General features: G+C 33.6%; 1 protein-coding gene across 1 annotated transcript in view; it reads left to right on the forward strand.

The window, feature by feature from the left end:
- LOC128982826 (tektin-1) overlaps positions 1-21,257 on the forward strand; it is an 84,408-nt gene extending 63,151 nt beyond the window's left edge. Inside the window, exons 9-11 of the mRNA XM_054401852.1 lie at positions 10,092-10,228; positions 14,245-14,326; positions 20,967-21,257. Coding sequence (XP_054257827.1) covers positions 10,092-10,228; positions 14,245-14,326; positions 20,967-21,104 — 357 coding nt within the window. The 3' untranslated portion in view covers positions 21,105-21,257. The remainder of the gene's footprint in view (positions 1-10,091; positions 10,229-14,244; positions 14,327-20,966) is intronic.
- The last annotated feature ends 3,085 nt before the right edge of the window (positions 21,258-24,342 follow it).

Here is a 24,342-nt window from a genome sequence, read left to right on the forward strand (position 1 = left end):
GAGGTGGGGGTATTTTTATTCATACTTTCATTTATTTTCTATTAATAGCAAATAAACTGGCATACTCTCTAAATCAATACGGTGTTTGCTTCAAACAACTATATTGTGGAAATATTGAAAAAACCAAAATTTTTATCGGTCTTTGGAAAATTTATTTATTTTGATGGTCTGTATTTTGACCATTATTTACGCTACATACTTGCTGTTGGGCTTAAACTGTCACAAATTTATCCTTCTTTAATGTAATAATATAAAATTTTTGGTAAAATGAGCGTTTCGCAAGATTGAGTGAAAAACAATAGGAATTGCCATATTTTTTATATTTCGATAACAAGTGGCGCGCCCCGCGGCGAGCAGCAGTATCTCGAGGTGGATAATTTGTATTTTATGTTATGGGCCCAATACTAACAACATATCCAAAAATCAGAACTACCCGACCTTTTGCACAGCAACCCCATATTTTCTGACAGATTTACATGTCAAGTTTTGCATTATAACATTCCATTACGATATCAGTGGAAAATCCTTTTATCACAGTAACTATTACAATTATTTCTTATCTAACTATCTTATATCTATTTTACGGGTTGTTGTCTGCCTTTTTCACCACTTTTGCCTATATTTTATCATATTATTGTAGACAGATCATCATAGGTTCATGGTATTATTGTCATACATGTTACAAACATTTTACAATATTTGTGTAGAAATATGTGTATGATTTAGAAAGTCATTAAGCTGGAAAACTGCAATATACTGCAGACTTTTCAGAGAGGTTACTTCGATGTATTCATTCAGCTTAGTTAAAACATAATATAGATATGTATACAAATAAGAACTTGAACTCTTAACAAGCCTTTGAATGTTTTAAGACTAACGAAAAGGGTTTTGCAGGTTCACTAGCGCTACTCAGCAACAAAAACAATTTAATTTATCTCTAAAAATATATTCTTAAAGTGCACTGAGCAGCAGCCTAAGAAAATCTCTGTAACTTACCCATATAGTTACAAAATGCTCAAAATCGCATTGTGACATTTATAATTCGGCTTATATTTCTCCAACAGATAATTCTGCAGAAGAAGCTTATTGTGCTCTTACCGTGTCTAATAACATCTAAATACAGAAACCTTGCCTAAAACAGTACCTATCTTGACAAATTATTTGCAGTGGCCTATACTACGGACCGTGGCCCACTGGGTTGGTAACATTATTGAAAATAACACGACATTTTAGGCTGTAAAAAATATCACAATGAGTAAATACTATTTAAGCAGCTACTCTCATGACAGACAGGTCATATTTATTTAAAACTAAATTACATATCAACCTTTATAAGATACGTTGATTAAAAATGCATGTAAACGTCAATATTTACGTAACAGCAAATTTACAGTAATTTTTGCTTTTTGGAAATGCCATATTGCTATGTCATTTACATTATTTGTTGCCAATGAAGCCACACGCCCATATAAATGAGGAGGCCCCAGTTCAACAATAAAAGCCAACTTTACTTCAAGTATATTCCACTGCATCTAATATTCCGTAGAGAGATTATATCGACAACTTAATGTAATTCTTCAAGAAGAACTGGTAATATTGGAATTAATATAAATTTGAAATAAAAACTTCACCAATATTTCTGAATTTTTAATTTCATGAGGCCTTTCGCCAGCTATGGTAGCATCATCAGACACATCACAAAACTGAATAAATAAAAAATAAACATAACCTTCAGTTATGCAAATTATATCATGCCAAAAGCTAGTTTAGAATGTTAGCGTCGGCTGCTAGACTTAAAAAAAATTAAAACTTAATTTCTAAAAAACTGGGACCCTAAACTAAAATTATGGCTTCGACATTCCCCAGTTCTCAAAATTATCTTTCTTTCAACACAAAAATCATGAAAATCCGTCAAGTGGTTGATTCAGAGTCGTGAAATAAAAAAACCCTGTCACGTTTTAATATTATAGATGATTTTACAATCTATCTATATACAGTATTTAATACGCGACATGAAACTTTGTGAACAATAAGGCTTTTTTGTTTTGAGATTTAACCCCGCATATTATATACCAAAATGTTCATCTAGGTGTGTAGATGTGCAAACTGGCTTTAGATTTTCGATATATAACTTTTTAAGGGCGTTGGCTGCCCTGAAAGTTCCTTCCATAAGAATAACATTGTGATTGATTTGAATGTTATTATATTCTGAAACAGATGTCAATACATTAGTTATAAAATGCCAGCTGTTTTGTTTGGCTTTGAAATGTAAACAGTTTGCATGTTTTTAAAAATAATTAGAAGCCCGGCAAAGAAATGTTACCTATGGGACACGACGGTAGAAAAATTTTACATTATATTTTCGCTTAAACATGCCAAGGACCCGACGACAAAGAAATATTGCCGGTCGGACACGGCGAGCTGGAATAGTTAGTGGCAACGTGTACTTAAATAAACGGTATCAGCATTCTGACACATACTTTCTCCCATATGTTTGTCCACAACCTTTATCATGTGTAAGCGGTGAGAGTAAATATACGGAAATGGGATTTGCACAACTTTGATCAGAATTTAAAGGACTATAACATACTAAATTTTTTTTTTAAATCGTTCGGGCCATTTTTGTGAAAATCCGATTTTTCCGTTATTTCATGGGGTTTTTATGGGAAAATAACATAATTTACAATAACTTTTGAACCGTAATTTTTACATATATGGGATTTGTACCAATTGGTTCAGAATATAAAGGACTATAACATACTAATTTTTTTATCAAAAACGTTTGGGCCGTTTTTGGAAAAATCCTATTTTTCCGTTATTTCATGGGGTTTTATGGGAAAATCCCCATAAAAAATCAAAATTTCTAAAAAGTTGAAAAAACTCAAAATTGTAAGTACCATAACATACTATGTTAAATAAAAACCGAATTTGTTTCCCTAAAATCCTATTTTTCTTTATTTTATGGGGGTTTTATGGGAAAATAACATAATTTACTATAACTTTTGAACCGTAATTTTTAGAGAAATAGGATTTGTACGGTTTCGTTCAGAATTTAAAGGGCTACAACATACTAAATTTTTATCAAAATCGTTCTGGCCATTTTTGAGAAAATTCGATTTTTCCAGTTTTTTATGGGTTTTTAAGGGAAAATCCCCATTAAAAATCAAAATTTCAAAAAAAATGAAAAAAGCGCCTGGAGATACCATGGATTAGAACCTACATACCAAATTTCATCGAAATCGGACCACAGGTGTAGTCTCTAGCTTTGTACACATCCAGACACACACACACACACACACACACAGACATCACTTCGAAAACCACTTTTTTGGGTCCAGAGGGACCCAAAACGAATATATCCACTCAAAACTCAAACTCGAAAATTTTGACAAAAACAATACCGTACTTTCTCCATATACTATGGTATAGGGGGAGAAAGTAAAAATTACACTGACAAATACAAGAATTCAGCAGCATATTCACTTGGCGAGACGGCATTTAAATGTCAGAAATGTGGTGCGCTACATTTTAAAGAAGAACAAAGAGGACGAGGCGAAGGATTTTCATCCTGCTGCCATAAAGGAAAAGTGAATCTATCACCATACCGAGAAAGCTATTATATCCAGAGCCTACTTATTGGAGCAAATCATTTGAGCAGAAACTTCATTCTACATTCTTCAGAAAGAACATTCTATCGTACAACTCTGCGCTCACAATGGTCAGCACTCGAGCTAAAATTGAAGAACATAACAGTGGAGGGCCTTTCAGGGCCGATTTACCGAATAGGCACGGTAGGCACGTGCCTAGGGCGCGAGGCAATTGGCTTTTTTTGGGGGCGCCAAAAATTTGGAAATTAAAAAAAAATCGTGGTAGTATTTGCATGCTATTGCGGTCAAATTCTGACCACCCCTCGCGGTCGTGAAGACATCATATCGTGCCCCACGGTCGTGTGGACATAGTAATCACCTCCCGCGATTGTAGAAAAACGGTAATCATCTCCCTCAGTCTTGTGGAGGTCATCATCCTCTTACGCAAATTAGGCAACATTTTGACCTTTTCCCGCGATCGTGTGGCCATAATCATCGTCTTGCGCGATTGCGATAAAATTCTGATCACCCCTCGCGGCCGTGAAGACATCATTATATCGTCCCCGTTGGTCGTTTGGACATGTAGTGATCACCTCCCGTGATTGCGGCAAAATGGTAATCATCTCCCGCGGACATATGGATATAATCGTCTTCGGCGAATGAGGCAAAATTCTCATCTTTTCCCGCGGTCAAGTGGACATTATCATCGTCTTGAGCGATCGCGGCATTATTGTGATCATCCCTCGTGGCCGCGTAGAAATCATTATTGTATTCCGCGGTTCTGTAGACATCGTAATCGTTTCCCGCAGTTGTGAAGACAACGTAATCGTCTCCCGCGATTGCGGGAAAATGTTAAATGTCCTCCAGTCGTGTGGAGATCATCATCGTCTTCTACGATCGCGGCAAAATTCTTGCTGTTTCCCGCTGTCGTGTGGACATTATCATCGTCTTCTGTAATCGCGGCAATACTCTAATTATCCGTTGCGGCTCTGTAGATACCATCATCGTCTTCTGCAATCGCGGAAAATTCTGATCATCCCTCGCGGCCGTGTGTAGACATATTATCGTCTCCCGCGATCATGGAAACATCACTTTGGTCATGCGCGATCACGGTGAATTGAAAACTCTAGGTATAAATACAAAATTCATGGTTCAAAAATCCCCCGCATGATTCCCGGATTTCCCGGTCGGTGGACACCCTGTTATATATATATTGCAAAGGGGCGCTACTATTAGATGTGCCTAGGGCGCTGACAGGGTCAAAAACGGGCCTGGGGCCTTTCATGTATAAGGTGCACGACACAATTTATCACTCAATTGGCACCTTACAACCGTCAGAAGAAGAGCATCCCACATATGCCCAAATTTAAATCTACGATGTCGAAACCGCTGTTCAAGAAAGAATGCTAAACAAAGCTAATTTCTCTTGCAGCACTGACCTCATGCACATTTTCATTCAACATTTGGTTGATATTAATCCATACGCACAAGTTTTCAGCATGATGAGCTCCGTCCTGCAAAACACTCCTACTGAACAGCAAAAAGAACTTAGAATGCGTATAGCCAATGATCGAGCTCAAGACCAACGACGCAACTTCTAATGACGTATCCTAATTTATTATTCGTGCGAATTCGCACAGGTTCACCTAGTAACAAATTAATGCACATTCAGGTGTTAGTCGGAGAAATATAGGATATGACCTTAAAAAAATTGCAAGAAAACGTTTTATGGTTTTATTTTGTAGAGTTGGATTTGCAGAATGACATACTAAAAGTTGCCAAAAATCGGTGCACGAGAAAACCACTAAAATCACAATTTAAAATGGCGGCTTTTTCCAACATTGGGCAAATTAAAAAAAAACATATTTCACATGCATTTGTTATGCACATTTTTTGAGATATTGACTTGGGACCACCGCCTGTATTTATTGGGTGGTTAGTACTTCATTTTTATAGGGAACATGTTTTTGGCCGCCATCTTGGATCCGCCATATTGGACATAGATATTTTTTTTCAATATAATGATAGTGTTGTGACACATCATTATCAACTACATTTTTACACTGATTTCAATGCCGAAATCCGTTTTTAAATATCTTTATTCATTTAGAAGATATATTCAAACGAAAACTCTTCACCATACATTTCTTATGGACGTTTTGTAGTTTGATAATTGTTTTAAAATTATTTTTCTTATATCTCCAGTTCTTATTGACGCTTGTAGTTCGTTCTAGGCTTAAAATATTCAGTAATGTAAGGGCTTTCATTTGAGCTCTTGATCATTAAAATCAGACGAGTTAAAGACCAGCTACGAACCTCAGATTAATATTAAATTTAACTTCTTAGAAATATATTTTTATTAAAAGATTTATAACTCGGGTTGTTAATACGTCACCAAGTTCTTTCTGGTCTCAAATTACTCAGTGAATGTTTAGCTTTGATTTTATTAATCACTAAACAAAATCTGACAATTTTAAAATGAGTCATGGTTCTTAATTTTACATTAAAATGTATTTATTTTGAAATTTGTCTTTAGTTGAGGACATATATCCCCAACCCTAATAACTCCCGGAAAGTAATCCATAGCTTAAATAAAAGTCAATAATTTGGCGAATTATTTAAGACTATAAAGAGTTTTGGGAGTTATTTAGAATTGGGGATATACGTCTTTAACTAAAGACAAATTTCAATATAAATACATTTTAATGTTAAATTATGGTCCATGACTCATTTTAAAATTGTCAGATTTTGTTTAATGATCAATAAAATCAAAGCCAAACATTTACTGAGTAATTTGAGACCAAAAATAACTTTGTGTCGTATTAACAACCCGAGTTATAAACCTTTTAATAAAAATATATTTCTAAAAAGTTAAATTTAATATTGTTCTGAGGTTCGTAGCTGGTCTTTAACTCGTCTGATTTTAATGATCAAGAGCTCAAATGAAAGCCCTTACATTACTGAATATTTTAAGCCTAGAACGAACTACAAGCGTCAATAAGAACTGGAGATATAAGAAAAATAATTTTAAAACAATTATCAAACTACAAAACGTCCATAAGAAATGTATGGTGAAGAGTTTTCGTTTGAATATATCTTCTAAATGAATAAAGATATTTAAAAACGGATTTCGGCATTGAAATCAGTGTAAAAATGTAGTTGATAATGATGTGTCACAACACTATCATTATATTGAAAAAAAATATCTATGTCCAATATGGCGGATCCAAGATGGCGGCCAAAAACATGTTCCCTATAAAAATGAAGTACTAACCACCCAATAAATACAGGCGGTGGTCCCAAGTCAATATCTCAAAAAATGTGCATAACAAATGCATGTGAAATATGTTTTTTTTTAATTTGCCCAATGTTGGAAAAAGCCGCCATTTTAAATTGTGATTTTAGTGGTTTTCTCGTGCACCGATTTTTGGCAACTTTTAGTATGTCATTCTGCAAACCCAACTCTACAAAATAAAACCATAAAACGTTTTCTTGCAATTTTTTTAACGATCCCTATGTAAGTTTGTTTAGTTTGCTTGGACTATGTGGTTATAATTTTTTCAATTTATTTAATCACAGCTGTGTTTACACTAAATAAAAAGACATAAAATTAGATTCCCATGCTATTTAAATGTGAATTATTATATTCCGTAACAACCTGTGGGTGCATAATTAAGAAAAATGAATAATTTTTCCCAAAATTTCATGCCCAGACTTTTAAAATAAGACCTCTCCCAGCTTTCTACGGCCTCCCGTTTGCTCACAATTTCATTGTATAATTTTGGGATTACGGAATTAGATATATAGATAATAATAGATAGTAGTAACATCGATGGTGTTAGAGAAGAAGACATCCCATTTATATGGATCAGCTGTCACCAATTTTTACTAACAAAGAATGTACCTAGTTATGTGAGCCATAGTCACAGAATGTGCTAGTGTCTAAAATTCTATTTTCTACCTTAGTTTTTGTTACTTTCATAGTTGATGGGTCATTACAGTTGCTATAGCTCATAATAAGTCGGTCCATCAGTTTGACTTGGTAAAAACCATCGTGTAGTCAACAGAAATCAGTAATTAAGATCAGCGCAATCTGTCGGTGGCTCACATCAACTAAGACAAATTTTATTAAAAACCTGGCTACAACTTTAACATAGGGATGGAATGTCTAAGGTGTTAGGTTATATACATCGATGGTGCGATCATGTGTTCAATGTTCCCATGTCAATTTTTGAGGTAAAATAAAAAACTGGTATGTTGTCAATTAGGGACAATGTTGTACGAAAGAAATTTCATTTAAGATTAAATAAATTAATTTATTATGTCATTGTCTGATTTATTAGAAAACATTCAGTATTTATGCTACTGCATTTTATAAACCAAACTCAAATCTTGCTTCCTTGGCCTATCGTATAACGTTTTCTGAATCGTAAATCATCATTATGTCCCAACAGCTTATCATGTGGATCCCAGTCACGGCGACTACATTATTCTATTAATATAATGATCAAAATTAATTTTGCAAGAAGATTCAATATTTTAATATCTGCTCAAGTTAAATTAATTATTTTAAAAGTAACCATAACTTAATTTGAAGGCAATATTAAATAACAATTTATTCATTAATTGATTTGGAATTAGTAATCATGTCTCTATTTCACAGTAAATATTATCTAATGACAAAGTGATTTTATTAAAGTAAGTATTATTAAAGTAAGATTTTATTAGAGTAAGTATATTTAACAATAATTGTCAAATTCCAAGAATATATTATGCCAGTTTGTTTGTTTTGATTTAACCCCAAAATTTTACATGTAATGAACACATGATATCACTAAAAAGGTTCATCTTCAATCAAAGGTATTCCACCACAGCTTAACCGCTTCTAGCTAAAAAATCCAATTGCACTGTATAGACTTCTTTATTTTTCACCACACGCTGTAAATAAAACATGTAATTTGAGTTTCTTACATTTGTTTTGATTTTCTGTTTATATTTCGTTGTTATTTCTTCACCAGCATGGCAACCCATAAAGCCCTTGTTAATTTTTATTAATTTAAAATTAATTTGTTGTGCTTATCTTTGAGCCTATTTTAATTTATAAAGGGATTCTGCACACCGCACACCTACAGGAAAATAGCTTTCTTTAGCGTAAAATAGCTTCGTATGCGTAGATTTTCCCTACAATGCACAAGAGCTGAGAAAAAAGGTTTTAAAGAAACATGCTTGCCTATTAATATATAGATTTTACCAAAATGCTAAAAGAAATTAATTGTTTTATAAGAACCAAAATAAAGTAGAATTTCCTTAAATCAATTGGTTCCTAGCAATACGGTAATCACACAGGAAACATCAAGATCATGTCTTTTATTGAGAAAAATCTATATATTAATTTGAAACCTTTTTCTTTGTCATAGCTATTTTGAGAGAACGGCTGGGTGTAGAAACTCGGTAGAGGTGTCTAAAGAAAGGTCTTGGTCTGTAGATGAGCCATCAAAAGAGAAACATGGTGAATTCCCTTGGGGCTCTGCCCCAGTGGCCTTTAAATTCCCATCCCATGTTATTCTTATGGAGGAAAACGGGGTTTTTGTCACAGCTAATTTGAGAGAACGGCTTGGCGTAGAAACTTGGTAGGGGTCTCTAAAGAAAGGTCTTGGTCTGTAGATGAGCCATCAAAAGAGGAACGAGGTAAATTCCCATGGGGCTCTGCCCCAGAAGCCTTTAAAGTTGCCTCTTCAGATTTGTTTACATTACGACCATATGCATAATTCTACCCTACTTTTTAATGAAACAGCTGTTAATATTTAAATTGTGATTTATTGAATTTGTCAAAATGAAGTAGCCTACAGTATTTGCAATGGGTTTTTCTGATTTTAAATTGGATTTTCTTCTGCATCGTGTCATGTTTTGCAATAAAATGTTCTATTACCAAATCAGTGGAAAATCCTAATATCACAGTAACTCTTGATATTCTTTGGCGTATTGCATCTGTAGATGAAACTTGGGTTGGTTAAATTATTACAATGGAAAAAAGCGAGAAATCCTGGACAATTTGATATAGGCTAAAAATAAAACTGAAAATGCTACATTTCTTGAGCAATCATTGAAATAACCGATTTGCAAACAATGGAAACATAGAAAAAGTCATAGAACACAACCAAGTAGAAGAAAAGAAATGTTTTTTTTTTCATTTTCAATTGTTATTATAGACAGTTATGCGGCTATGAGAGGGACAAATTTGTAGAAACACTAAAAAACAAGATCAGCTTTTTGAGAAAAGATAAGATATTTACAAAAGATTTTGATTATATCTAACTGTTGTGTAAATCGTGAGTATTTCCATAATCTTCGTGAGTCGCCTGTAATGCTTCGCAATTGCTCGAATTCGAGCAACAGGTACACTAGTGTTATCTTTATTTAAATTAATATTATCAATTCATATGATTTTTGGTACACTTGCATATAAGCTTATAGCCAACTTTTTATATTAAATATCCTTTCCAGACAATGAGGCAGGCAAATGAGATGACACGAGAGATTACTCGGCTAGAGAAGGCTATAGCAGACAAGGAGAGCTTCATGGCATTGGTCCATACTCGACTGGGCAATCGGGCACAAAGGCGGGGAATAGAACTCTGCAGGTAAGTGACGACAGCCGGGCCCAATGCCAGAACATAGAACACAATGACTATACTTGTTTATGTGGTTCTGTAACTGCAGCTTTTACCTTTGCCCTTCTTCAAAGGCACCAATAGAGAAGTACCTATTACGGTCTACTACTAGTAATGAGACTGTAAGTAAGTTCTCCACTGCAGCAAACCTGCAGACTAGATGCACATGTTAGATACATTACACATGTTAAAAGTACAGTGGTTTTACCACGTTAATTTAAAAAACAAGCACAACAAAAGTGTAGAGATTCCCTGACTTGCCGTTGGTTCAATTGTGCGCTACTGTTGTTTCGTACAACCCCCACCCTCGGACCACTTTACTCGTTACCTTAACAGTTATTACATATTAGTTTGTCTTGACAAACTGTAAAAAGTATTTAAAAAAAGGATTTTTTAAGTGTGTATAAAAGTATTTTAAGACAATCAATTCGGTCCCGTGAATCAAATTTCTGTTCTTTTTTGTAAAATCTGTCTCAGGCTTAACAGTATCCTTTTTCTTGATAAAATCTTATGTTCGTTTGGTTTTTGTATGAATTTTTAGAGAAGAGTTTATTCTGTTACATGTTATAAATGTTTTTATTTTAATATCATTAATAAATACCCCCGCCGCAGCAAATCTGCAGACTAAGCGAATTTCCATTTGCCTGAAATAATTTTAAATTAAATATATTTAAGTAACATTAAGTTTAACGAGTACCTAGGTTTTAGGCTACAGGGAGGCTATAAAGTGTGTTTTTACGTAAAATATTAGTAGCTTAATATAAAAATTAAATTTGCCAAGTTTGATCAAAATATTTCCATAAACAAGCAAACTACAACATTTTACAATATTCTCCACACAAGAATAACATGGGAATTTTAAAATTGCTATTTTTTTAATTTCTCTGTAACCAATATCCGTACGAAAAAATGGTCTAGAGAGAAATTGGGAAATTTTGTGTTTTGAGGGGCAAAAATGAGAAAACCCAATTTTTACCCCATGTAAAACCCTGTTCCCCTGGTCTGATCATGCTGATTCGGGGGCTCATTCAAGTTTATATTGCCTTATACCTTCAAACCAAATTTCATCAAAATCTGACAAAAGTTCCCCAAGTTTATCGCATTCACGGACATATCTATATATATAATATATAATACTAGCAGAGTACCCGTCCTTCGTACGGGGTTGGCATTTGAGTTTAAAATGCTTATTGCAGTTATACTCAATAAGCATAACCTACACAATCGATGCGTACAGGTCTGAGCAACAGAAAGATCCAGAAACTTCAAAAAAACAAATAAACATCTAACCTACACAATCGTGTTGGTTAGGTTGTCAGGACTTAAAAATTTACCTACACAAATGAGTGTGCTGGGTCTGAAAGGGTTAAAAATTTAACAACTAGACATTGTGTTGGTTGGAAATAATTTACCAGTTGTGTAAAATTATCTTGTCAATAAATGTTTCAAACATGTTTATTCCTTAAAAGTCTTATCCTATTTTTAAAACCACTTTTATCATGGCTATTCAAAGTATCTCAGAGTAAAATAGGTAAAGCCTTTATCTTAACTGTGATTTTTCTTGACACAATCCTCTAGTACCGTAGTAGGCTAAAATGTTTTGTTTCAATAATGTGTGGTACAGTAATTGTTATTAGAAAACCATAAATGTAGGATACTATCCATTTTCATGGTAATGTCAATGTATTAAAGTTAAAAATAATGGTTTAAATACAGTTCTGAGCCGAAAACCGCAAAATACGGGTAGCCGCGTACCATACCGATTTTGTACCGAGAACCAGGGTACAAAATATTGTACCGTACCGAACCGTAACGACCTTAAATTTTCTTTACCACAGACCCCTACTTCAAACAAACAAACACACAAACTTTCACATTTATAATATTAGTAAGATTATATATTATATATATGCAGTAAATTAAATAATAGATAATTACATTACAAGTGTAGTAAAAACGATTTTACATCAAGCAGGTAATTCACCTAAGTGATGTAAACATGCTCCTCCGTAACATGTAACGTACAAGATTTTACCTGACCCGACAATATACAAGGGGATACGTACAATATTTTTTATTATCCATTTCACTCATCTTCTAACAGTAACGTTCTTTTACAAACAAAAGCTTGGTTAGGAAAATTCTTTGAAGTATAGGCCTAACAATAAAAGTCAAGCGAGTGAAGTAAAGAAGTTGTCAGGCTTGGGATAGGGAAGTTTAACATGGCGGGTTAGGTAAATACTTAAACATTTAGTACCCTTTAAATTATTAATTTATTGAATAAATAACATGTTTCGGCTCTCAGGCTATGATCACAGTTATTTATAAATGGTAAGTAAATAGAAATGTAAATAAATAAGTAAATTATCATATGATTTTGTATATATATATATATATACATACATGTGTCCATTAGCAAGATAACTCGAGCAAAAATGATCCGATTTTGATGAAATTTGGTATAAACGTGTAAACCTACATTTATTCAAACGAGTTTGCGAACCAGCATGATCGGACTATGGGAACGGGGGTTTATGGGGTAATAATAGGTTTTTTCCCATTTTGGCCCTAAAAACACAACATTTTACAATTTCTTTCTAAACCTTTTTGTAGAGCTTAAAAAAAAAAATATTTTAGTATATTGAAGCGTTATTGTGCGCCTAATGGTTACGGAGAAAATTTCAAAAAATTGTAAATTTGAAAGTCCCATGTTATTCTTATGGAGAATAAGTCAACTGTTGTAGTTTGCTTGTTAATGAACATATTTTGACCGAATTTAGAAAATACATTCATTTCTTACTAATCTATTAAAATTTTACTAAATAAAATTGACCCTTCCTGTTGCAGCAAACCTAAGTACTCGTTAAACTATTTATATTTAAATGGGAAATAAATGTGATATTTTTTAAAAGACATTTTATTGTAAATCCAATCAGGCTAATGGAAATTCGCTTAGTCTGCAGGTTTGCTGCGGCGGGGGTATTTTGAAATATTTTAATAAAACTTGGCGAATTTATTTATTTTATACTATAGGCCTAAGCTACTAATATTTTACTAAAAAACACACCTTATTAGCCTCTCTGTGGCAGTAAACCAAGGTACTCGTTAAACATCATGTTATTTAAATAGATTTAATTTAAAATCAATTCAGGCAAATGGAAATTTAATTAAGTCTGCAGGTTTGCTGTGGCGGGGGTATTTCGGATTCCACTATAAACTGTAGGTCCCTTAGTTGCCATTAGCTCTATGGGCTATTAATTAACAGCTGTGTCTAAGGAATGTCGGCCTTAGTCACTAACAAGACTACCGTGCCACTCATCCTACACTCATCTTCATTCATACTTGGCTTAAATAAATACCTACTATGTATGGTCGCCATTTCATTGAACAGTATTAACAGTATTTGCATAAGCAGCTTTCAACAATCAACTAAAATCACCAGAGATTGACCCCCCTTAAAACAGAAACCTAACCACAAAATGCAATTCATACATGATGGTGGAGACACTAATTTTCTTTCAAGATGTTTTTAAGACTATGATCAGACTAATCTTCCAATAGGAGTGAGAACCTGCTAGAATGGTAGTGAGGAACTTGATGTTGGTCTCAGATTTGAATCAGCTTGCTTGAGTGTGACAGGAGACCTTAATTTACTGAGTGCCCTCGAATTGTTTGGAAATCTATACCTCTTGCATATAAATGTTATTATTAGGAAGGGATTGCGAACTCTAAGAATTGAAAATGTAAAGACTAGTTTAGAATGTAAGCTTACTACCTATAAGAAATCATTGTGTGCTTACTAGAATTCAACCTTCTTTTTTAGCACGTTCCTCTTACCTGTACATTTCTCTAGCCACTGATGACAAAGGTTATACAATTTGTAACCAGAAAATAATCATTAAAAACCTTTTAATCCTTACATTTATATGTAAGGAGGGCCATCTATTTAAAATGTTTGTTGTCTGTATTTTTGGTCTTTTTGTCAGGGATGAAGTCGAGGTCAAGCTGATAAGTGAAATTGAAGACATCCGAGTAGTGGTTACAAAACTACAACAAATGTTATCTGAGGTAGGTTTGTTATTTATAAGTTTATTGTAATTACTAGCTGTGTGCCCGTTCTACGCACGGGGATCTTATTGTAGTCAGTTATTGAAACCTTTTTATTAAGAACATAATTTGGTTTGCATATTTTCAGATATGCTGGCAAAACTATTATATATAAACCTTCGCAAATACAGTATCTGACAGTTTCAAGCCAAAACAAATGCTTCAAAATTAAATGTAACCTGGGTCGTGTTGGTCCATATGTTAAATCCAATGATTAAACTAAAAAATGCTTTATAGATCTATGAGGCATAGCCCTAATGTAGGCCTATAATTGAAAGTTACCTTCCACAATGGTTAAAAGTATTTAAGGTACTACCTCAACCTCCCAATTTAACACTTAATTCGTGTTGACATTTTCATTATAAAGGTACTTTTGTCCTTTCCGTGAAACACTGAGAAATAAGGACATTAATGCGTTACTAACAGACATACACACAAAAATACAGAACTTAATTAGGGAATATGCTACGCTTTAAGCATAACAAAGTACTTGTAAAATTAGTATCTGAAATATTTGTTAATGTCATCAAATTTCATCATAACAATGTATATTTGCTTGGACCGATGATGACCCGAAATGACAGCTTACTATATGAAATGAAGTACTATACACGATTGGTAATTTATAGTAAATATTACCAAAATAGGCCACGAACTATTGATACATAAACAACGTAAAGCGTTTAAACAATTCATGATGGTTTGCTGAATAAATGTTTTACAAAAATGCGTTATCGTTTTCTTAGCATAAACTAACATTTTGGAATCAAGAAAGAAAAAGCAAAAATTGTGCAGTTAAGACATCAATTAAATTCAATACGCCTGTAATAATAAATAAGGTGCAACACCAACGATAACTAATTTGTAAAGTACAGTGATGTGTTGGTACTTAAAAATGATTCTTGCTGCTACCAACAGTACCAACGGTTCTAAGGAATAGAACCGGTACCAAAAACCAACGTTCACAGTTGAGAACTATAGTACAGCCGACCAATTATATGAGTTAGTCAAGTCCCGAGGTTATTGATCTCTTGGTTTTGGATTTTCTCGTAAAACGTTTTAAAACGGCAATCAAAGTTATTTCCCATTAATTGCTTTATTTGTAAACAACTTTTAATGTAAACTTATCGGTGTCAGTTTGAAAAAAAAACAACCTCACACAAACAACTTTTTGTTATTTAATAGATTACGTACCTATTCTCTAAACAATGATTGGTAAAGCCTATCTATTAACATTAGAAGGAAATGTGACAAAAATCACACAACGTTGGGTTTTTGGACGTTTGTAATTTTATTTCTTAAGTAGGTAGGCCGTGTATTCTAGGGAAAAGTACCGGTATCAAAGATCGTCGTCGAAAAGGTTGTTATAAATAATTGGGTAGGCGTACGCACCCAAGAGATGGGCTATGGGCCTATTGGCTGTATGGTCCAGCGATTGCATCACACGGTGAGTAGGTACTATTGACTATATATATATATATATAGTCAATAGTAGGAACAGAAAATAACACATTAGAAAAGGGAGTTTAGCATCATCCGTAAACCTCTGTTACAATCACCCACTGCAGTTTTGATTTTTTACTTTACACTTTACACAACCGCCATTGAAGCGCCGTGTCAATGAGTGGAAACCATGTTTCTAAGCTATTGGCGACGATCATTATTAAATTTAAGTTTCCCAGCCGTATACAACACTGATTCAAGTCTTCTTTCTGGTTATCAAAACTCAAGAACAATTTATACACAAAGAATCTCTGGTTCCTGAACTGGATGATGCCTAGTTATTTAATTTCATTTACACGGTTACACTATTACACTATATTATTGCACTTTCGATTAATTAAATCCGTTATGTAAGAAAAACTTTTTTAATCTCACTTGGTTGGGATTTGCATTCAAAACGTGATTGAAAAAGGTTGCGGTATTTGTAAACAACATTTGTAAACATATCAGTGACAGCTAGAAAAAATAATCTTGATCCGAACAGCTGTTCGTTATTTCATAGATGATTATGCAATAAAAATTGGACGAAAACTTGACATAAATCGCACAAAACTACATTTTTGAACGTTCGTAATATTATTTAAAAAGTAGTGAGGCCATATTTTAATGGCTAAAGACAATCTCGCCAATCCAGTGAATACATTAAAATGACTTGGATCTTGATAGGTACTCTCGTTTTCCAGGAGAAGATAGCATAAAATGCCATCTTTTTGAGTGTTACAGACAGAGGGAAGGACAGACAGACAGACAGACAGACAGAAATTGAGATAAGACTCGTTTCTGCTTATTTAATGTATAAGACGTAAAAATAACCTAAAAATATATAATTCTGGGAAATATACAGACAAAACTCTAATTTTATTTATATAGATAAGCTATTGCAAATTTTATTTTTATATCAAACACTTTGTTTGTAGGGTTTAAGAGTAAATTACTAATTAATAAGTTGTAACTACAATTGTACAAAGGGTCTTTAATGTACATTGGTGGTACAGTGAATAGTGTCAAAATACATAAATAAAAATACTATTTCTATTTCTGGCTGGTGGAAAACTCATCAAAAGAATATAATGCTAAATTTATCATGTAATCTTTAAGAATTTTCTTGAATTTTGACAGGTCTTTTTTATGAATTCAGGGTCAAATAAAAAAAATGTACCAGCATATGAGGGTAAAAAAAAAATTTACTTGTAAGGCTGGACAAACTCCCTTCTCCTCCTAAAATTATCAAATCAAGTAATTCTTTATTTGTAGTTTCATTAAGAAAATACAATGTTGTCATACAAAAATATAACTTAAAACTAATACAAGAATTTATTTTTTTGTGCTTAACAATATGATGAGAAATTTAGTGCTTGTTAATGATTCAGACCGGATTCGAGGAATTCCTTCAAGGAGTAAGCAGGTCTGTCTATCAGCCACTTGTGAAGCTGTGTTTTCAGTGGTTTTCCCTTCAGTGACTTCAGTGATGGTGGTAGGGTATTGTGGACTTTGCGGCCAGTGTAGGATGGTTTTCTGGCGTACTGGGTGGTATGATGTACTGGCAGAATGAAGTCGTTTCCTTGCCTGGTGTTGTAAGCGTGAAAATTTTTACTTTGTGGGAGATCAGACTCACTCACCAGAAGGCAGTGACGATACATTCAGACGTACTGTTTTCCTTGATCATGCTAGGGAAGTCATTTGTAAATAAACATACAAGACCGGGCCAAGCACAGACCCTTGTGGTACTCCTCTCTTGACCGGCTGTGGGTCTGATATGTATGTGTTCTTCATTCCATTGGATGATTCTTGAGTTTCAACAACCTGCGTTCGTCCGTGAAGGTAGTTAGCAAATCATGCATTCGCCCTGCCTTTAATTCCAAGGGATGCTAGTTTTCTTGTGATTAGCTTGTGACCCAGACAATCAAATGCCTTGCTGTAGTCAATAATTACTGCTGAGGCATGTTTGCGTTCTTCTAGCTGGTCGATGATGAATTCAACAATATTTGTAACTGCACTTGATGTAGACCTTCCCTTAATGAATCCATGTTGGTTTTGGCTGATGAGTTTTTCTTCCGCAAAAAAAAGCCATTAATTGGGTTGGAACAATTTTATTTAATTACTTTGAAGAATACGGATATGAGTGAAAAAGGGCAGTAGTTTAGTATCTTGGGTTAGGTGTTACCTATCAAGACACCACAGAATTGTTATTAAAAAAAATTATATGGTTATTAAATCTGAATGGAGGAAAGGAACGCGGGGCATGCCCCAGGGTTCAATTCTTGGTCATATTCTGTTTTTAATCTATATAAACGATTTAGCACAAAATTTTGATTTCAAAATTGTTTTGTATGCAGATGATGCTACAGCCATTCTTTAATCAAACAACATTTTAGATTTACAGCAAATTATTCAGAATTCCCTCACAGATTTGCAAGTGTGGTTCAAGGCCAATGGTCTTAAATTAAATAGTAGCAAAACTAATGGAGGCTGAAATTTGGTACACTGATTCTTTAGGCATTAAATAGGAAAACTGAGTGGTTTTTTTTTTGGTTACTGGAGGCGAGTTAGCGTAGCGATCGAGCTAACCTGAAGGAAAGTGAGCGCAGCGAACGAGCTCCAACCGTAAAGGTGAGTGAGCGTAGCGAATGAACTTTAACCAGCTCGTGTGAGCGCAGCGAACGAGCTCCAACCTAAAGGTGAGTGAGCGTAGCGAACGAACTTCAACCAGGACGTGATTGAGCCATGCGAACGAGCTCACATATGAAGTTAAACGGGGCAAAGCCCGCGGGTACAGCTAGTATATATATAGTAAGCATGATTGTGATTAGGGCTACTACTATATTAATAATCGAAAACATTATAGAAACTTTAGTACCTTTTAAATTCATTTTTAATTAACAAACTACATGTTTTAACCCTTAGGTCATAGTAATGTTTACATTTTATACAAATACAATACAAAAATAATGAAAGGAATAAATATAGAATCAGAATACTTTATTCTTGAACATAGAGTACAGAATAGGCGTCAAACATTACAGAGATTTAATTATAAAATAGCATAAAGTTGTTGGGCTTTGAGGCACTGTTGGTAGTGATGGTTATTACTATGAGGGTTGCTTAGTCCTCACTGGAACATCGGTGAAGTTCTCCAGTTCATGAACTGCTCAACTGTGTAGAATGAGAATGGTCTCTCCACAAGCCAAGCCGATAAGCGTTGTCCGGTGCTGCTTATGCTGGGGCCTTTTATTGCCTCTGGGAGCAGGTTCAGGAACTTCACTCCCATGTAGGAAGGCTTTTCTTCAAAAAGAAAATAGTCATATGTTACGCTAACTTAACATTTAGAGGATCTTGATTTATTCTTTGTTTCATTTTGCGTATATTATATAATATTTTCTGTTTTATTGCAACTGTAGGATTTTTTCAAATATCGGATTTGTTTTGTTGATGTTCATGGTATTCAGTAAATTTTGAGGAGATCTTTTGTAATTTGTGTATATATGAAAATCTTCTTTGACATTAAATTTTGTTTTATTTCTTTCATTCTAGGATTTTTAAATTTTAATTTATATTTTTGTATTCATGTCGAGTTTTGATTAGGTGCTCTGCAAAATTTGATTTCATTGTCATTTTGTTACCTGATTTTAACGCTTGTTCTTGGAACTTTTTCTTAAAGCTACGACTTGTTTGGCCAATGTAGTATTTATTACAGTCAGAACATTTAATTTGATAAATGACTGATTTGTTTATATCTTTAACTTGGTTGTTATATGCTTCATTAGAAATTTTGTTTTTTATCATCTGAAAGGCATTATTTTTAGTTCTGTAACTTATTTTCAAATTATTATTATTGTGGAAGGCTTTTCTTGTTGCTTTGTTTATGGTTGTACTATGGGGTATGCAAGTATATTCTTTTACCTAACCCGCCATGTTAAACTTCCCTATCCCAAGCGTGATGTATACAACTTCTTTACTTCTCGAGTAATGTAAAGTTGAAAAAAAACTCACTCGGTGAGGTAATGAAACCCATTTAAATAACATTGAGTGCTTAACTTAAAAAATATACCTCTATGGAGCCAACGACATTCAAAGCTAGAAATCAGCTGTGCGCTTGAATTTTATTGTTATGTTTTGAAGAATTTTCCTAACCTAGCTTTTGTTTGTAAATGAACGTTACTGTTAGAAGATGAGTGAAATGGATAATAAAAAATATTGTTCGTAACCTCCTGTATATTTTCGGGTCAGGTAAAATCTTGTACGTTACACGTTACGCAAGAGCGTGTTTACATCACCTAGGTAAATTATGCAACTCGCTTCCGCTCGTTGCACAACGTTCACCTGCGTGATGTAAAAACGCTCTTACTACACTTCTAAGGTAAATAGCTATTCTATTGTTTTCTTCAATTATTGATCTTTGTGTTTGAAATTTCTTCTTAATTTTCTTTCAAAATTTAATTTAATTTAATTTTCGGTCCCTGCACTCAAACCTGCGTGATTTAAAAACGCTCTTACTACACTTGTAAGGTAAATAGCTATTCTATTGTTTTCTTCAATTGATCTTTGTGTTTGAAATTTCTTCTTAATTTTCTTTTGAAATTTAATTGAATTTTATTTTTGGTCCCTGCACTCAAACTTAGTTCCGCAGGGTCCTGATTTCAGATTATTTATTTTAAAAAGTTATGTGTAATGTTTATTTTTTCTGAATAAATTAATTGAATTGAATCCAGGTCTTACCATGAGACCTACGGTAATAGCTTATTATTACCTATATGGTAAATTCATCAAAACTAATTTGATAATATCAACATTCGGTATATGTTGAAAGTGATTTCTTTTTTTGGAGAGTCGGTGGCTAAGTCGGTAGTGCCAAGGACTTTCGGCCCAAGGCAGTGATGTCCTGGGTTCGATTGGTATCTGCCACTACTTTTTATCAGTACAGTTCACCCATTTACTGTGCCGGTTACCTCCTTGCTTTCACGCTCAGGCCTCTATAGCCCATGTGGACCGACAAATGCAAGGTAAAAAGAAGCCACCAATCTCTTTAAAAAATAAATAAAGAAGATTATTTCTTTTCTTGGTACCCTAAATGCCTTAATTTATTTTTTTATATTTACAGGCTCAAGCATCTCTAAGGTATCTTCTGAAGACTCAAGTTCAAATAGAAGAAGATATTAATATAAAAACAAATTCATTAAAAATCGACGAAGTTGACTGTATGACTCTTCGACTTGGAATGGACTACCATGCCTATTAAACTCCACAAATAATTCACGTTTCTTATTTTAAAAATGCAATGAAACTTACAACTCTTATTTAATCATTTCATACGATAATTTGTCACCCTGATACTTGAAGTATGAACTACTTAGTTTTGTAAATAAATAGTCAATGACAACATGTAAAATAATTTAATTGCTGGTACTTCTTTAGTGCTATAAGGTCCATAGGCATCTAGTCCAAGAAGACTTTCTGATAGCATTTAGGCATTATGAACTGCTAACCAACTTTGGCTATGCTATAATCCATTCACAAAATTTATGCGGTTTGAGGGGAAGTTCCCAAACCCCTCATTTTGCTTAATGTAAATGCATCAGCTGATTGACCGGTTGAATAAATGTTTCTTTATCTTTACTCCTTACTGTTAACAATTTTTATTTGCACTTTTATTAATCACTTTTATTAATCAATACCCCCGCCGCAGCAAAACTGCCGACGGAGAAATTGGCTAAAATTTTGATGTTAAATACCAGTTTTATTCAGCCTTTGAAGGGTTTCCTCTGCAATGAGTTAAGTCCTACAAAAATGTTTCCTACAAAAATAGTAGCACTTCGGCTAACATCCTCATTCATTGTTTGTAGGAAGCTTTGTAGGTGTTCTTCATTATATAGGCTAATTAATAAAGATAGTAAATTCTTTAAAAAAACATCTCTCTTTCTTCTACTCGGTAGCGTTCCGATTTTGATGAAATTTGGTTTAAAGGTGTAAGGTGGGATAAACTTGAATGAGTTCGCGAACCAGCATGATCGGACTATGAGAACAGGGTTTTATGGGGGGTTATATGCGGTAAAAATGGGTTTTTCTAATTTTTGACCCTCAAAACACAAAATTAGCTTAAAAAACAAATACTTTAGTGTACCAAAGTGGTTTTATACGGTTATTGGTTACGGATAAAATTAAAAAATTGCAAATTTAAAATTCCGATGTTATTCTTATGGCGAATATTGTAAAATTATGTACATTGCTTGTTTATGGATATATTTTTATCAAATTTTGCAAATTTATTTATTTTATACTAACCTACTAATATTTTACTAAAAAACCTACTTTATTAGCCTCACACTGTAGCAGCAAACCTAGGTACTCGTTAAACCTAATGTTATTTAAATAGATTTGATTTTAAATCAATTCAGGAAAATGGAAATTCGCTTAGTCCGCAGGTTTGCTGCGGCGGGGATATTTTACATTGTAATATGTATGCAAACCCAAATTCAAATAAGCCTAGTAAATATTTAATTTCAACCAAATCAGTAAATGTTTTTTCATGCGTTTCCTTGAATTGCACAATAAATATTAACAGCTATTAAATTATCCAGATGATCATTTGTAAAAAAAATAAAAAGACTTCCTCTACTTTATTATATTATCACCATTTCATCTCTTCAAAACATTAATTCTCTCCTATATACAATATAATTTAGATATATCGCATATAGGCGTGAAATAAACCAAAAAGTTGCCCCCTGGTGGGGTTTGAAAATGAAATTTAATAACTTTAATCTGACTACTGACTGAGGACAAATCACAGAGCTGCGCAGTGGAAATAAGATGTTAAATGTGAGCCCTTGTAATTAAGTACCAATTCCTACTATATAATATAATGTAAGCTAGTACTCTGAAAATAAAATGGTGACTTTACTGAAATGCTATTATATGTGATGATGTGAGGTAGTATGAGTGTAAATGAAGATACCTGGGCCCTATATATCTTCATCTAACCACTGCCAAATCACGCACATTTCCTGTCGTAACCCAACTCTATTGCAAGGAATTAATCTAACTCGTCAAAGTGCACAATATTACCTTAGCTGCCTATCACAGCCAGCTTTTATGTTCTTAATGTATCTATAGTAATATAGTGAACAGAGAAATATATATATATATATGGATTTATTCTAATTCGTGAAAAAGGTAACTAGACTTAGCAAATTGAATTCTAAATTTGTGATATTGATTGCCAGACCACGACCATTCGAGAACCTAACAAATTACATAATTTAATTACTATTTACCCTAACCTACACCCTTCCCCAACCCCTACGAAGCTATCTAGACATATTCTTATTTAGGTACTTATCCGGACTAAGACGTGCTGTTGGCGGAGACGGAGACACTACACTACTACGACTCTGGTAGATCGCCGCGTGCGCTTGCCGTATCGACTGCGCGCGCATCGTCGTCACGTGACTTGCGCTATTGTAGCGATTCGCTACATATTTATGTTTTGATTCTCTAATATAAAAGCTGTAAATACCAATATTTTATACACTGTTTAAAAACCAAGATGTATAAATCATAATAATGAATGTTGATGTTTTACATTCTATTGTAATCATTCGGTTAAGCCGATTACCTTGATATATGATGAACACAGGGAAATCAATAGAATCATTGAATAATAACTTTTTGTATATTAAATAACTTTAACTACCTACTGATACACTTTCATTAACAATACAAAGATGCATGTGTACATTCCCAATGATTACTTCCAAATATTATCAAGGGAGAGAATTGAAGTGACACTTATTCTTTAGTAACATTGAAGGTGCAGAGCCTCTGGAACCTAGGATTATTTTATTTACTGTTTTTTTAAGCTACCAGGCTTCCCAAAAGATATTTTATTAACAACTGGCCAGCTGATTAAACGATACAAAAGAGGTTATTCGTGGATCTGTGAATGACTCACACCTTATTGCTCAATGGCAAACTGGGCCAAATCGACTACTGAGTCGATTATTTGATTTGTATTATTAAAATGAATGTTTATAACTTTAATGGAAGCCTATCCCCATAGACTTTATTGCAACCCTACCCTTCTACCGAGACCATGCTCTAAATCGATTGTACCGCTTGTTCCTACTTTGCAGTACAACTTAAATTTACATTGATAAAATAAAATAAATACTCTTCTTCTGGAATCATCAAATAAAAACTTCTTCATTCAAATAGAATAATACTTCGGTTTATTAAATCCTCATTTCCAAATACATAAATTGATACCAAAATAGAAGTATAAGAATAAAACCCTGAAAACAAACAATTTATTTAATATTCTCTAGATATTTAGTTTAATAGTTTCTTTTTAAAAATTCTTTTAAAGCCAAATTGATTTACAGTACATAATTAATCAGAATTAAACTTTTATTTTTGAGCAAGTTCTCACGTTTTACAATTTTTTAACAAAAGGTTTTTACTACTTTAAATGATTCTAT

The sequence above is a fragment of the Macrosteles quadrilineatus genome, unplaced genomic scaffold (assembly GCF_028750875.1).
Source record: "Macrosteles quadrilineatus isolate MER2022 unplaced genomic scaffold, UCM_ALF_1.0 Scaffold_1__1_contigs__length_201487025, whole genome shotgun sequence".
NCBI classification, from domain to species: domain Eukaryota; kingdom Metazoa; phylum Arthropoda; class Insecta; order Hemiptera; family Cicadellidae; genus Macrosteles; species Macrosteles quadrilineatus.